Genomic DNA, 15,099 nt, shown 5'->3' on the forward strand with positions numbered 1-15,099 from the left:
GTGCGAGAAGGGCGCGAAACTGGGCCAGCGTGGACACGCCCCCTTCGCCAGGGGGGCGGGGCGGAAGCGCCCTCGAGCCAATCAGCGGCCTCCACTTCCTTCCCTCTCACAGGGGCGCTCCCGCCCGCCTCCGCGCGCGCAGCCAATGGGCGCCGTCCGCCGCGACCCGCCCCCACGTGGGTGGAGGGGGCGGGGCCACGCTGAGGTTTTGTTTGCGCGCTCTTGTCTTCCCCTCCCGCCGCGGCTCATTAATATTAATGAAATCCCGCCCAATCGGGTGGTGCAGCGGCGGCAGCGCTTTGGTGACGTATCGCCCCGCCTTGCAGCGGGATTCATCTGCATATTCATGAGATAGGCGGGATGAGGCGCGGGCGTTTATAAGGCGCCGCCCCGCCAGGCTCGCCGTACATTTCGCTGAGGCTTTGAAGTGTCTTGTGGATCTCGTACCGCCGGGGCATCGGTGAGCGCCGTCGTGCGGGGCGGCCGCGACCGCACCAGGCCGGGTGGGCCGCGGCGAGCGGAGCCGTGTCTCAGGGGCGGAGGGCCGGGTCCCGCGGGAAGTTGGGCCGCGGTTCCCGACTTACCGATCGGTGCCCTCTGCGGGCACGGGGGTCGCGGCGGAGCGGGCCCGGCTGGGCCGTGTGGGGGAAGGGGCCGCGGCGGGGGGAAAGGCGCGCGCGGAAACAAAATGGCGACGGGCTTCGGCCGTGCAAAATGGCGGCGGGCGGGAGGGAGGGGGCGACGGGCGCGCTGGGCAGGGAAGGCCGGTAGGGGGCGCGGCGGGATGCGCATGCGCGTTGGGCCCTGAGGGGCGAGGGCCGTGACCGGGGGTCCCACCGGAGGCTACCGGGGCCTGGCCGCGGGTTCTGCCGGAACCCGGCCCGGCTGCCGGTTCTGCCGGAGCCCGGCCGCGATGCTGCTCCCCTGCCGTTGGCTTTGAGCCTTGCAGAGCCCTGGGTGGGCCTTCGCTCCCGGCCACCCTGAGGGAGATCCCCTCGGAAGGCTGGAAGACCACATAAGGCGAGGGCTCAGTGGCGCATAAGGCGTCCGGGCGATTGAGATCACATCGCTGTTATTACCGGTGGTGTTAGAAGGATTTAATGTTTCAGGCCTCGCGGGGATTATGTCGGATTTTTGAGTCGCTGACTCGCTTCTGTTGGATTGGCAGGTCAGAATGGCATCAGATGAGGGAAAGCTCTTTGTCGGCGGGCTCAGTTTCGACACGAACGAGCAGTCATTGGAGCAAGTCTTCTCTAAATACGGACAGATTTCTGAAGGTGAGACTGCAGAGCCTACTTGGGATAGTTTCCCTTAGTCTGTTCAATTTCCCTGGTGCTGATGGGTTTTTATTTCCTGCCTCTCTTTTTCACAGTTGTGGTGGTGAAAGACAGAGAGACTCAAAGATCCAGAGGTTTTGGCTTTGTAACTTTTGAAAATATCGATGATGCAAAAGATGCAATGATGGCCATGAATGGAAAGGTGAGGAGGCTTTGGAGTTGATTCTTTATTTTCAGTAACGAGGAGAATCAGAGATGTGCTGCTGTTCAGGTTGTGTGGAAGAACAGATGAATGCCAGTGTCACACATGAAATGACACAGATGTAAAAAAACCTGGCTTTATGAATTTAGATGTAATAACATGTATGTCTGTTTGGAATATAAATTGTTAATATTCTATTATTCTACATGACTCAGATAGTGACCTTAAAGGCATTCCTGTAAATACAATTAATGTTAGTTTCTTTGCCTACTTGGTTTAACTGTGGTGTGAAATACACATTTTTTCATGAGGAGCAGTAAGTCCTGGCACTGCTCAGCCAACTGTGAAGGTGTGCAACTCATTCTACATGTGCTTTGCTCTTTAAATATTTCCATTTGGCTAATTGTGGTTGTGTTTTAGTCTGTAGATGGGCGTCAGATCCGAGTCGACCAGGCTGGGAAATCCTCTGAGAACAGATCCCGTGGCTACAGAGGGGGTTCCTCAGGGGGCCGGGGCTTCTTCCGCGGGGGCCGAGGCCGGGGCCGTGGCTTCTCCAGAGGTGAGAGCATGGGGGTCAACCATAATGTCTGGATGGGGGAATGTCACTTGTCAGAATGGTTAAATAAAACTCATTTCCATGTATTTCCAAGGAGGTGGAGACAGAGGCTATGGCGGCAGCAGATTTGATTCCAGAAGCGGAGGCTATAACGGCTCCAGAGACTACTATAATAGCAGGTAAGGGCTCTGCCAGCACCGGGGGCCGTGGGCAAGCTGTGGTGGAGCTCAAACCAGCAGAGAAGGAGTTGAGCAGCTGTAAAAGAGGTGCTGTTTCTCCCACAGGAGTCAAGGTGGCTATGGAGACAGGAACTCGGGAGGCTCCTACAGAGACAGCTATGACAGTTACGGTAAGTCCTGCTTCGAGCGCGAGCGCTGAGTCCGTGTGCTGTAGGAGCTCTGAACCTGCTGAGCCTGAGCCTGGAGCTGGGGCAGGCTCAGGCTGTGGACGTGGTGGTGCCGGGAGATTCTAAGTTTAATGCATGTTGTGCAGGAGTTGCTCGGATCTAAGGCAAAGCAAGTGTTTAAAAAAAAAAAAAAAGAAAAAGGTGTTCCTGGAGCCCAAACTCGGCTGCCCTAACGCACTGACCCGCGGGTGGGGGATCTCAGTAGCCAAGTAGCCGTAGCCTCGGAATAATGCAAAGGGAGTAAAATGCTGGAACTTGTCTTTGCTTCAGTGCCTTTACAATTGTGCCTGCTTCTTGTCCTCAGCTACACACAACGAGTAAAAATCCTTCCTGACTCAAGATCGTCCTTCCAATGGCTGTATTTATAAAGATTTTTGGAGCTTCGCTGAAATGGTTATTGTGTAGTACATCTTACTTGTATTTTCACTTTTGTAGTATTATCAGTTCTGATCTTGTCATACACAGCCTGGCAGCTTCTGAGACGAGACTGTCTGATTAGACTGTCTTGGAGAAAGCTCTGCTTTCAAGTGGTTTTAATCTTTTTTGAAAGCACTTCAGATTTTATTTTGTCCTCTCATGAATGAGCCAAGGTGTTCGTTTCTGGTTTTGTTTTTTTTTTTTTTTAAACTTGGGGCCCCAATTCAGTTTCTTTTGAGCTAGAAAGGACCTTGTACCAATGTTCACTGGAAGCTGAACAAGCTGTGGACTTTTTTTCTTTTTTTTTTTTTTTTTCTCAAGTGCATTACCTTCGTCTTTTGTAACATTCCTTTAGTGTAGCAAGGTAGGAATGCAGCCTGGGTTCCGTTGGAAGGCAAACCACCTTGATATATCTAAAGAGAAACGTGCTTGTATGTTCAACCCGCATAACGGTATTCTTACTGTTGTAATGATGTAAATGACCCAGAACTAGACTTGCAAACTTACCATAAAGAGGTTCTTGAAAATGTTTATTTATATTGTCCTTTTTTACTGGAAGACATATGCATATTCCATTGCTGTTGTATTTGAAGTGGTAAAGGATTCCTGTATACAGTTTTCTTTGGCTTTACGAAGCCTATTAAAAGACCGTCTGAAATGAACTCTGCTCCTGACATTTACATTTCATTGCACAACACAACCCTTGGAGACGAAGAACAGTCTTGGGAGCGAGAGGAGATCAGGGACAGTGGCAGAGCCAGCCGGACAATTGCCTGGCCGCTGGAATTTAAATCCTAAAATCGGTCTTGACATCTGAATTGGCCAACAAATTCCACTTAGAAATAGTCAAAACTTGTCTATAGAGGCTGGACGTACAAACCTGAGGGCGTGCTAGGAGTGAAGTGCAGTTGGAATGTTAGGAAGGATAATGGATGTTTCCTCCAAAGCTGCTGTAGCCTACACTGGGAAGCTGTAGAGAAGAGCCAAGTGCTGTAGTCCCTGGGCTGTTCCCTGCGTGCCGAGCGCGTGTGCGATGTAGGGGAATGCCGGGCTTAGCTTAGCTGTGTCATTGCTTACAAGTTCTAAGAATTCTTTGCTAGCAAATGGAAACTGCAGTGTCCTTGGAGAAAAGAAGTGTTGTGCCTCCAACAGAAACCTCTGAGACGAGAGCTGCTCTCTTGGCTAGTTCATATGTGGAAATAGTCCTGTAATTCGAGGTAACTCCTTTTGCTCATGTCCGCATCCTTCCTCTTGTTGAGAGCTCATTTGAAAGTCTAATGTACCTGTGAAATATTCCTTTTGACAATTTTGGTCAGCTGCTGGAAAAACGTTTAACCCATGCCGTATGCAACCTTTGGCTTGTGGCACACCTTGAGTTCCACAGATCAGAGTTGGGCATGCAGCCGTGTCTTGCTGTAGGTACGGAAGCAAGATTGGAACGAACTCCCTGACTCGATATGTGTTCATCTATTGAGACTCTTCCTAGACTTCATTAAGTTGCTCACTTTAATTGTAGCTTTCTTTGCCATCCTACTTGTTGCCATTAACTTTTTCCCATGGCCCACACTTCCTAAGCAGCCATGTCCAAGTGTTAACTCTCTGCTTAGGGGATCCAATCCATGGGCTGGCTGAGCACGGGCAGCAGCCGGCCCGGAACAGTTTTCCCAGACTGTGCTTTGTGGTGTGATGGGTTCAGCGATGGCTTGTGAGACCCTCGTGCGCTGTGAGCTGTGTGGGGAGGTTGGGGGCGAGAGCAGCCTCTGCCCAGGGCTCCTGTTAATGCCTCTCTGCTTTAGCAGGCTGAAAGGACCCGGCACACGCCTCGGAGGCCCAGCGGATCCTGAGCGAGCAGAGCTGCGTTCCAGGCATGCAGGAGCAAGTTTGCCAACCAGGTAACATCCCTTTCCTGAGCTTTTTTTTCTTTGCTGTGCCCCTGTTCTGTAGCTCTAAGTGGTGCAGGTAATCCTGTTCCATTCCTGTATTTTTATCCACTTTCCAATTCTCTTGTCTCCATTTCATTTCAGCACTGAGACACGTCAGAGAAGACAGAAGGACAGACACCGGAGTGGGGAGCTGAAGAACTCAGAGCAGTGGTGTTACTCACATTTACATGAACTGAGTCAATCAAGCCAGAATAAAACACTTGAGATGTGGAAAAAACAAATCTCTGTGGTACTTCTTGTGGGAAACAGAGTATTTCTGGCAAAAATATGTCTGGGGCACAACCCAGTTCAGAGCACAGAACAAACCACCACCGTGGTGCTTGGAGGTGGACACATTTTGTTTCGAGCAGATTGATATGTGATCCTCATGGAAGATGAGGTCTTGTTGCTGGTTAAATCCCAAAAATGTGGCAGCTCAATAATGAGGAGGATTTGTCTTGGGAGAGGCTGACACTGAATGCATTTCTGGCAGGAGATTGCAGGATGAGAGCACTGAGAGTTTTTGATGATCTCAGCTGTTCCTGCCATTTTTGGGTTTTTTGTTTTTGTTTTTTTTTTGTAAGGAAGAGTCAATTGCTTCATCCTGCCCTTTTCTCCCCATTTTTTTTAACTGATAAACTCAGAATTTGGTGATGGGCTTACTCAGGAGCCCTGAGGACTTGCCCAAGAGCCATCAGTTCCCCATTTTCTACTGATAAAGAGTCTCCAGACATTCCTGCCTGCAGGAGGGGATTATTGAGCTCACTTCACAAAACCTACTTTTCCTCCTTTAACCTTTTTCAAATTATCTAAGTGAAGCAGCATTTAAAAAAAGCAATCAGCCATGACACACTTCTGGGGGTTGTACTGAGCAATTCACCAGTGAGGATTTTTGCATCTTAATGCAGGAGGATATTAAATATAATGAAGGCTGAGGAGTGTGTGAAGTCTTCACTGATAAGAATGCAGTCAGGTGAGGCTTAAATGAATTCAGGCTGAAAATACTTACAAATAATGCTTTGTGAGACCTCCCTAAATAGGATACTTAGACGCAGGCAGAAATAATGAACAGGTGCAAAAATAAAGCCTGGTTGGAGGTGCTGTTATTTTTGGCATTGCTAATTATGGCAATGAGTTAATGATACCTTCCTGGGATGGGTGAGGGAATCGCTGGATGTGGAACCCAGTGTCGTCATCGGGAAAGTGTTTGGGTGCCGTGGGTCTGACGTGAGCTTGGATGACCCAGTTTTATCCAAAATGCCCTTTTTAAAAAGTAAATCCTGTGTGTCCAGACAGCTTAAGTCGTTCCCTGAGGAAAAATGGGGAAATGGAGCAGGGCTGAAGGGCGGTGACTGAGTCCTGGGCAGCTGGAAATGTCTGCAGAGGAAAAAAGTGGAGGACAGAAATCCTGGAAATGCTCCAAGTGCTCCTGTTTCCAGCTGTGCTCACCGTGCCGTTCCCTGAAGGGAGGGGGAGAGCCCTGAGGGGGAAATGGCGGCTCTGGGGGAGAAGGTCCTGCTATGAGGGGAAAATAGCGACACTGAGGGAGAAATGACGACCCTCATGGAGAAATGGTGGCCTTGAGGGAGGAAGGACAGCCCTGAGGGGGAAATGGCGGCTCTGAGGGAGGAATGAGAGTCCTCAAGGGGCAATGGCGGCCCTGAGGGAGGAAGGATGACCCTGAGTGGAAAATGGCGTCTGTGACGGACGGGGTGTTGCAGTGAGGGAGAAATGGCGGCCCCGCCGAGCTGGCCGCAACCCCGAGGGCACAACAATGACCCTGAGGGTAAAATGTCGGAGCCCCGCGGCGGCTCCGTGAGCGGGTCACGGCCGGCCCGGAACAGCGCAGCCCCGGAACCCGCGAGCGGCTCCGCGGGGCCCGGGCGGTGCCTGAGCCGTGCGCACCGTCCCGGCGCCTTCCTGCGGCCGCCGCTCCCGCTCCGCCGCCCCGGCCCGGCCATGCCGCGCCTCCTCCTCCTCCTTCTCCTTCTCTTCCTCCTCGTCCCGCACCTCGGCCGCGCCACCACCCCCAGCCCGGGGAACAGCACGGAGCCGCCGCGGGCGGCCACACGGAACGAAACTCAGTCGGGGTCGGAGCATGAGTCCGGGCCGAGGCTGTCGGTGGGGTCGGGGCTGCCGGTGCTGAGGCGGGCGGTTTATGTGCTGAGCGCTCTGTCGGCGCTGGCCGCGCTTTACTTCGTGCTGCGGGCGTTCCGGTGAGTGCGGGGGGAACACGGCCACCCGACCGGGGCTGTATCCCTGTTCTCGTGCTCCTGCTCCTGGTCTTGTCCCCATCCTGGTGTCCCCTGACCCGGGGCTGTGTCTCTGCTGCTCCCAGCCCCTGTTCCCGTTGTTCCGAGCTGTGTCCCAGCTTGTCCTGGTTCCCGTGTTCTCTGGCCCGGGGATCTACCCTGCTTGTCCTGGCTCACCCTGGTCGGGGATGTCACCCTGATTGTCCTGGTCCTGTTCTCAGTCCCCCTTGCTTGTGGCAGTGTCCCTGTTTGTCCTGGTCCCTGTCCCCTATGGCCAGTCCCTGTCTTGCTCTGGGTCCCCTCGAAGGTGGTCACGGTGTCCCCTGCCCCTTACCTGTCCCAATCCCACTCCCAATCCTTGGATTTGTGCCCATTTTCCCCTCAATCCCCATCCCTCTCTCCCTCTGCCAGCCGGGGCTCTGCTTCCCCGTGCATCCTTTTGGCAGCGAGTCCAAAACGCTGCTGTAAATCCCCAGCACTGTTAATTACCCGAGTTAATTAGCGCTAAACCATCTCCGGAACCGCCGGGTGGGGACAGCGGCTCACTGTGCTCTCCCTGTCCCTCAGCCCCAGGTCCGAGGGCCCCAGAAATGAGCCCAAAACTCATTTCAGGTTGAAGAAACCCCAGAGGAAGAAGTACGGGCTGCTCTCGAGCCAGGACGAGAACATGGAGCTGGGCTCCCTCGACAGTGACGAGGACACCGTGTTTGAAACCCGGAACCTGAGGCGGTGAGGAAGCATTTTGTGTGTTTTATGTGTTGCTCTTTTCCTCACAAGGGGCTGAGACTTTCCCAAAGCCGTGGGAGCTCTGGCACAGCTCCTACAACCAGATCTGCATAAATTAAAACGCCTGTGTGTGGTCTCTGTGTTGGCACACGGATTTATTTCACTTTTCCTCGTTTTCTGGCCCGGGAAAGTCTCGCTGACAGGGTTATTTGGACACTGCTGTGGGGTCACAGAGCTGTTGGAAGAGACAGCCCTTGTGCCCAGTCTGGGCCTCCCTGTGTTAGGAAAACAAAAATTCCTCGGGTTTTTTTTTCCCTTCAGCTTAGGAATTGCTTCCAATTCAAACGCCCAGTCCCAACAGGACAGGCATTCCTGTTTTCCCAGCAAGATTCCTGTTTTGTTTTGTTGTTTTGTTTTTTTTTTTTTTAATTTTGGGAGTTGCTTCCAAGTCTCATGACATTTCAAACTCTCACAGGGCTATCCATTCCTGCTTTCTCAGCGTTGTGTTTACATCCCACAAGCTCGATTTCTGGGCAGGTTCTTTTAAGCTGAGGAGGAATGTCCCCTCAAGGAATGTCATCTCAGCTCCTCCTGATTTTGGGTGTCTCCTTTTCTTTTTTCCAGATGACTCGGGATCAGCAGCACTGCCTGGAATGGTGGAGGATCCAGTCCCAGTGGAATCTCCAGTGCTCAAGTTTTATATCTGCTTACAGTGACTTAATTAACAGTTGGAGCCCTTCCATAGCTGGGACAGGGGAGAGGGGACCAAACCTGTTTTCTTCACGTGCATTCTTGGGGACATTTCTGGGGAAGGATGGGAGCTCTTCACTGCATAGGTAAGGGAGAGGTAAGGGAGAGGTAAGGGAGATGCTCCTGGATGATTTTCAGCAGCTGAAATCTGAGCCCGAGAGCTGCCCCTGTGCCTCATATCCCTCTCTCTTTGCCCTGGAAGCATCAGATTCCTTTTCCAGGCTGATCCTCTTTCCTTCCTGCAGTATCAGGTTACTTCTTTGGGAAGTGTCTCTGTAATCTGCTCCTGGGAGGAGCTGGGAGAGCTCTCGGTGTCTGTTACTCAAACGGGGGTGGGAGGGTGATAGTTCAGACAGAACAGCTTTGGGAATGAGTTAAACGAGTTAAATTTTGCAGGATTGGCAGTTACTGGGATAATCCAAGTAATTCATGGGTTTACAGACATGGTTACGAATGAAAGGGGCCACAACCCAAAGGAATATTTCTCCAAAAGAGCCACCAAAAGGACTGGGAATGCCTGGACTCTGCCCAGCCCCTGTGGTGAGTTCTCCAGGGACATGTGTGACATCTGCCAAGCTCTGGAGTTTGTGATACCTGAGGAAGAGCCAGGTGTGAGCCAGGAGCAGCTGATGACTGGAAAAGGGGGGACCCCAGCCCCTCTGGACTGTGATTCAGGGTTATCTCCTCTCAAGGACCCCGGAGTTTCGTTCCCTTGGCTGGTACTCAGCCAGGATCTTTCCTGCAGCCCATTGTTATGTGCATATTTGGGATCTGATCGTGTAGGACCAAAGGTGAATGTGTCAGGAGGTTGTTGTTGGGTGCATCTGCTGCTAAAGCAGTGAAATCTGCTCGCCAAGTGCTCCTGCCCGTGGCCTTTTCCTGGAAACTGGCAGCACATCCTTAAATCCCATTTCCCCACCCAAGCTGGTAGTGCCTTTGTTTGGAGAACCCGAGGGATTTGCCCTGTGGGCAGGGAGGGTCCCTGTGGCACCTTTAGGGTGAATATTTAGAATATCTTTGGAATGTCTCTGACTCCTTTCCTTTGGCTTGCAAATCCCCTGTGGATCAGGGGCACCGCTGAGAGGGGACAGGGATGTGCTGATCAGGGAGAGGCTGGGGGCTGGCAGCTGCTGCAGGATCTCCAGAGGCAGCTGAGGGAGTGCTGTGATCCTGTGCTTTGTCTGTTCAGGACAAGTGAGGTTCCCTGGAGAGATCCCACCTCCGTGGCAGCTCTGTCTTGCATGTGCACAAAGAATTTTAAAACACATATATATATATATTTTTAATAAGGTTGCCTGTTCGCACACAGTGCTTGGATGTGCCCTGTTTTCCTGTTTTCCTGTCCATTGGATCGTTTCACACCTATTTTGGGTGTTCCCTGCTTGTTGTAGCTGCTGCAGAGGTTCCATGTGGGAGTTGCTGGGATGATCCTGATCCTGCAGGGCTGCATGTGCTGGTAATTCCCTGGCTCTTCTATTCCCTCTGGAATGTTCCCTGTGCTGTTAAAGCCAGATGGGCCCAACTGTCCCAATCCACTGCCATGCTCAGTGTTTGACCAGCACATTCCTCATCCTTTACCTGGAGTGATGAACCTGAGCATTCCTCAGGCTCCCCTCTTGTTGGACAGGTGGGGTTTGCATTTCTCAAGTTTCCTCACCTCGCAGGAGTGGAGCATTTGTTAAATGATTCGCATCAGAGGGAACCTCAAGCAGTAGATCCTGCCCTGAAAATAATTCTGGAATTAATTTTGGCTGGAGCAGATGTGTTTGAGCAGGGAAAGGCCTGGAGCAGGTCATGAGGTGCCTGGGCTGTGCTGTGTGGGTACCAGAGAAGGAAATTGAGGTGCCAGCCTGGAATTTCTACACCACTTCCATGTTTTCAGAGTCCTGCTGGCTTTAAAGTCCTTTAAATCTTGCTGACCTTTAAAGGGTGCAGGGTACAAAGGTACTTGTGGGGCTGTCACTTGTCCTGGTCTTGGCCTGGAGACAGGTTGGAGCTGTAATCAGAGAAGCTGAAATCTCTGAAGCTGTTTCCACTTCCATCCTGCCCCTTGGCAGCAGCTGGCATCTGGATTTACCCTTTGCAGGCTGTGACATTCCATCCCTGCTCTGCTCTGAGTCCTTGGAGGCCTTTTCTAAGAGGAGAAAACCAAGTGACAGACCTGAGAGTCCTTGGGGTGCTCAGCATGATCCCATTTCTCTGGGAAGAATCGGCAGGAGCTGTCACTTCCTGCAGTGTGAGCAGGGCCAGGCCAGGTGTTTTTGGGCTGGATCCTGCAAATAACAGCAGCTTTGAACACCTCACACGACATTTCCACAGAGGAGCAGTTCAAGTGTTCCTTCCATTACTCTTTCAGTTCCTCCACGTGTATTTGATAACTTTGTTTTAGGTCTTTTTGCACCAGTTGGATCTTCCAGTAGCTTTCCAGTTTTAGTTTTTCAGGCTAAACATGGGAATGCAAACAGAGCTGCCTGTGCCTGGCCCTGGGCAGGCTGAAGCCTCACCAGCCACTGCTGCACTTTTCTTTCTCCTGGATGAATCAGGGTGTTGGTGGAGGCTCCACGTGCCTGTTGGTCTGCAGGATTCCTGCTCATCCCAGCCCAAAGGAGCCACGACCCGTAACACCAGCGTGCGTCACGACTGACAACAACAGTCTGCTCTGAATTACGCCAAAGCCAATTTCCCAAAGTTTACATCATCCTTCTGTTATCTTGGAGGCTTTCTGGGATGCTCTGCTGCTGTTACTGGCCTGCCCAAACCGACTGGGCCATCTGCAGGGTTAATGGGATCCGTGGGATCCATGGGAGCGGGGTGAGATCAGCTCTGTGGGTTTTGTTCTGTGCCTGGGATGGGACCTGCAGCACTGGGAGTGCTGGGAGTGGGAATCAATAAACAATAAAATAAATAAAACTTGAGCACGCTGTTGTCTGAACTCCCCAAGGAGCAGCTCATGTTTCACCCTCCTGGAGCTGCTGATCTGGTTTTAAACAGCCCCTGGCCCTGTATCCATCCATGGTTTTCTTGTCATTGCAGCATCCCCTCCCTCGTGCCTGGAACCACTGGAATAATGCATTGGAACCACTGGAATAAAGCATTGGAACCACTGGAATAAAGCATTGGAACCACTGGAATAAAGCATTGGAACCACTGGAATAAAGCATTGCAGCCCACCCATCCCTCCCTGCTCTGTGCAGGGGCTGCTGAGCCCACGGGGTGAGGCTGCTCTGGTGGGCTCACACATTTGTGGAGTCCTTTGGGTTTTCCCCACCTTGCTCCTGCTCACAGGACAGTGACACCGTGCTCTCAGGGCTGCTGCTCACCTTGTGACCCAGCTGGAAGTGTCCAAGCCCAGCTTGGATTGAGCTCAGAGCAATCTGGTCTATGGAAGTTGTCCCTGTCCGTGGCAGGGGGTGGAATGAGGTGAGCTTTAAGGTCCCTTTCAAACCATTCTGTGGTTCTGTGATTCTTCAGTCATCTCTGGATTGATTTCAGTTTTCTGAAGTCTCCTTTCTCCCTCTTCTCACATGAATCCCTTCTCTTGTACAGAAGACCAAATAAGGTCCCTGTGAGGCCAATTCCAGGCTCTCCACGGCCGCAGAACCAAATTCCATTTTGCTTATTTGGGAGTGAGGAGGGAGTGGCTGTTCCCTGGATCATTTAATCACAGAATCTCCTGAGCTGGAAGGGATCCATAAGCATGGAGTCCAACTCCCAGCCCTGCACAGACCCCCCAACAATCCCACCCTGAGCATCCCTGAGAGCGCTGTCCAAACGCTCCTGGAGCTCTCGGGGCCGGGGACCATTCCCTGGGGAGCCTGGGCAGTGCCAGCAGCCTCGAGGGGAAAATCCTCTTCCTAATATCTGACCCTAAACCTGCCCTGACACAGCTCCAGCCGTTCCCTCAGCTCCTGCCCTTTGTCCCACAGAGCAGAGATCGAAGCTGCCCCTCGGGAGTCCCCGAGTCTCCTCCAGGCTAAAATGGGAATGCCCCAGCTCCTCCCTGCAAGGAATTAGTTCCAGAACAAAGCCAAGGGCGTTCCCTGACTCTCACATCTGCTTCTCATCCTTCTCATTCCGGTTGTGTGGATCAGTGGCACTGAGAAAACACAAGTCGCATTCCCCCTGTCCCCCTTGGCCACCCTGCCGTGTCCTGGCTGCTCAGGTCCTGGAGGAGGAGGGAACAGGGTTTTGTTTGCTCCCCGATTTCCCCTGGTCGCTGGTGGGGTTTTTGGGGGGCAGCAGGGTCGGGGCACGCCAGGAGCTGGGGCACAGGGGATCCCTGTAGGTGGCACTCACAGACCAGGCTTGCAGCTGCCGGGGCACTGCCGGCACCTGGGGAAGCTGCAAATAAATCCTGGTGCCTCGAAAAGCAAATCTGCATCCTCCAGCAGCTGTCTGGGATGGGCTGGAAGAGCCCTTTGGGGGCTGTGTCCCTCCTGGTGTGGGGGAGCAGCAAGTTTTGGGGTGGCTTTTGGGGGTCTCTCTCAGCAGCAGGGGAGGGTCTTGCCCCTGCTCCACCTGAGCCAAGTCCCACCTGGTTCTGTCAAGACACGTTTGGGAAAGATTTTTATGATTCTGGGCCTGACAAGGTTTTGGGATGCCCTGGTTTGATGGAATGATGCCACCAGCTCCAGCACAGACACGAACAGCCAGCCCTGGCACAGCAGCACCCTGGGGGCACCCGGCTTTCCTGGGCCAAATTAACTGCAGTGCTAATGAACTAAGAGAGAGCATTCCCTGAGCAGGCAGGACAGGGTTAGATTGGATGTGAGGGAAAATTCCTTCCCCAAAGGAAGGGATCCAGCCTGGCTCAGGCTGCCCAGGGCAGTGGTGGTGTCACCATCCCTGGAAGTGTTCAGAAAACCCCTGGGTGTGGCACCTGGGGACAAGGTTTAATGGTGGCCTTGGCACTGCTGGGGGAATGGTTGGACCTCATGATCCTGGGGGTCTTTTCCAACCTAAAAATTTCCACGATTCTGTTTTCCAGCTCTGTCTGCGCGCGGTGCTGGGAGCTGCCACAGGATGTGAACCAAGTGCTTGTTCCCTTTCAGGCTCAGGGGGCTGTTACCCCAATTAGCACTAATTGCTGTGGCCCGTGGTGCTGGACCAGCTGCAGCTGTGCTGTTCTCCCCTCATCCCTGTTCCCTGCTCGGTGCCATCCCCTCTTCCCAAGCTCTCACTGGGGACAGGCTCCGGCTGCCGCTGGCTGGGATTCCAGTCACAAACACAAGCTGGCGGCATGGATCTGCTCAGAATTTATTTTAAACTCGAGGTAAAGTGCTCTTGATGCTTTGGATGCAAATTTCCTTCCCTGGAATGGGAGCTGTGGGGCCGGTGGAGTGCCAGGGAGCTCTTTTGATTCCAGAGCCTGTTTGCTGCTGCGGCTCCTCGCGCCGCGCTCCGTGGAGTGCGAAATCACCTCTGCGGCACAGCCCGGGGAGGGAGCAGTGCTGGCACACAGAGATCCTCTCTCACTCACTGTCCCCTGCTTTTAATGAGGCCTTGTGTCTAAAGTTGGGTTTTTTTTAGGTTTTGGGGTGGTTTTTTTGGTGTTTTTGTGTGTGACAGCAGGCTGTGTGTGATTTTTCAGGTCGCTGTATGGGAGAAGTGATGGTCTAAGTCCCTCCAGCCCCCTCAAGGAGGGAAAAGAGAAAAATACAGAATGGGTAAAGGATGCTCCATTCATGGATTTTGGAGTTCTTTGTCGCTGGATTCCTCCAGTACCACGTGAACCTTGGGGTTTTTTAGGTGGCATTAACTGAGGCTAAACCAGATGGGGTTTGGAACAACCTGGTCTAGTGGAAGGTGTCCCTGCCCATGGCCCTGGAACTGGATGAGCTTTAAGGTCCTTCCAACCCAAACTATCCTGGGATTATCTCCATGGGCAGTCTCTGGGTCACGGATTGTCCCCATGAACGTTCCGGAATCTTGGTCCCAGAGCCAAGGGGTGAGAGGATGAGCTGTCACAAGTTTTGTCCCTTTATTGCTCACACACTCACTGGGTGGCTCTGGGGACTTTGGGGTGACTTTGGGTGGCTCCTGGAATTTCCCCATAAACATTTTCAGCCGCACTCACAATTCTCCTGTGGCCGTGTCCCTCTGGGGCTCGTTGTGGGCAGGGGCTGGGTGCTCTTCCTCACCTTCATTCCATGGACACTGACATTCCAAACTGTGTCTCTGGGTTGATGTGGAATCGGGAAGGAAGCTGGGAATGTTTGAAAACCCTCTGCAGAGTCTCTGATGTCTCTTCTGTTCCACTCAACAAAGCGCCTCTACACAACGAACAGATTTTCCTGTATCAGAAATTACCTTTACTTAGTTGGCTTTTTGTCTAAATCCTCCTTCTGATCTTTATTTTTTTTCCCTTCCATCATGGAAAGGTGAATGGAAGTGGCACTTCAGCCACCAAAGCCTTTCCTTTAGAATCGCTGCTTGTTTTTTGTTTTAAAAATTTTCCAAGGGGGCTTTGCAGGGGAGGAGGAAGGAGCGGCCGCTTTTCAAGTGACTCTGGGGAATAAAAGTATAAAGGACAGGAATGATCAGAACTGTGCTGGCAATGGAACAATATTTTATTTTTGAGTACCAGAGCTA

General features: G+C 52.4%; 2 protein-coding genes across 7 annotated transcripts; both read left to right on the top strand.

Annotated features, from left to right (window-relative positions):
• Positions 1-215: 215 nt before the first annotated feature.
• Positions 216-5,022, top strand: CIRBP (cold inducible RNA binding protein). 4 transcript variants are annotated; one of them, XR_001525192.1, is made up of 8 exons: positions 216-460; positions 1,169-1,277; positions 1,373-1,479; positions 1,900-2,038; positions 2,130-2,214; positions 2,320-2,384; positions 4,655-4,750; positions 4,883-5,022. XR_001525192.1 is itself a non-coding variant. In XM_015651927.2 (7 exons), exons 2-7 carry the CDS (start codon positions 1,175-1,177, stop codon positions 2,760-2,762), a joined length of 516 nt encoding a protein of 171 aa, XP_015507413.1. In that variant the 5' UTR covers positions 216-460; positions 1,169-1,174; the 3' UTR covers positions 2,763-3,520. The 4 variants fall into 4 exon arrangements, 2 of the variants coding, with proteins under 2 accessions (XP_015507413.1, XP_015507412.1); XR_001525193.1 differs by having other exon boundaries at positions 4,658-4,750; XM_015651927.2 differs by lacking the exons at positions 4,655-4,750; positions 4,883-5,022 and adding an exon at positions 2,746-3,520.
• A 1,680-nt stretch (positions 5,023-6,702) lies between these two features.
• Positions 6,703-11,916, top strand: FAM174C (family with sequence similarity 174 member C). Of its 3 annotated transcripts, XR_001525157.3 has the most exons (4): positions 6,703-6,996; positions 7,600-7,761; positions 8,383-8,594; positions 11,542-11,916. XR_001525157.3 is itself a non-coding variant. In XM_015651435.2 (3 exons), exons 1-3 carry the CDS (start codon positions 6,740-6,742, stop codon positions 8,384-8,386), a joined length of 423 nt encoding a protein of 140 aa, XP_015506921.1. In that variant the 5' UTR covers positions 6,703-6,739; the 3' UTR covers positions 8,387-11,423. The 3 variants fall into 3 exon arrangements, 2 of the variants coding, with proteins under 2 accessions (XP_015506921.1, XP_015506922.1); XM_015651435.2 differs by lacking the exon at positions 11,542-11,916 and having other exon boundaries at positions 8,383-11,423; XM_015651436.2 differs by lacking the exon at positions 11,542-11,916 and having other exon boundaries at positions 7,645-7,761; positions 8,383-11,423.
• The last annotated feature ends 3,183 nt before the right edge of the window (positions 11,917-15,099 follow it).

Source organism: Parus major, chromosome 28 (genome assembly GCF_001522545.3).
Source record: "Parus major isolate Abel chromosome 28, Parus_major1.1, whole genome shotgun sequence".
Classification (NCBI taxonomy): domain Eukaryota; kingdom Metazoa; phylum Chordata; class Aves; order Passeriformes; family Paridae; genus Parus; species Parus major.

Excerpts from the sequence above, each read along its gene's own strand:
- CIRBP (XM_015651926.2), top strand. The coding sequence starts at position 1,175 with ATGGCATCAGATGAGGGAAAGCTCTTTGTCGGCGGGCTCAGTTTCGAC. Across the intron at positions 1,480-1,899 it reads TGATGGCCATGAATGGAAAG|TCTGTAGATGGGCGTCAGAT; the intron begins GTGAGGAGGCTT and ends GTTGTGTTTTAG. Across the intron at positions 2,215-2,319 it reads AGAGACTACTATAATAGCAG|GAGTCAAGGTGGCTATGGAG; the intron begins GTAAGGGCTCTG and ends TTTCTCCCACAG.
- FAM174C (XM_015651435.2), top strand. The coding sequence starts at position 6,740 with ATGCCGCGCCTCCTCCTCCTCCTTCTCCTTCTCTTCCTCCTCGTCCCG. Across the intron at positions 6,997-7,599 it reads TTCGTGCTGCGGGCGTTCCG|CCCCAGGTCCGAGGGCCCCA; the intron begins GTGAGTGCGGGG and ends CCTGTCCCTCAG.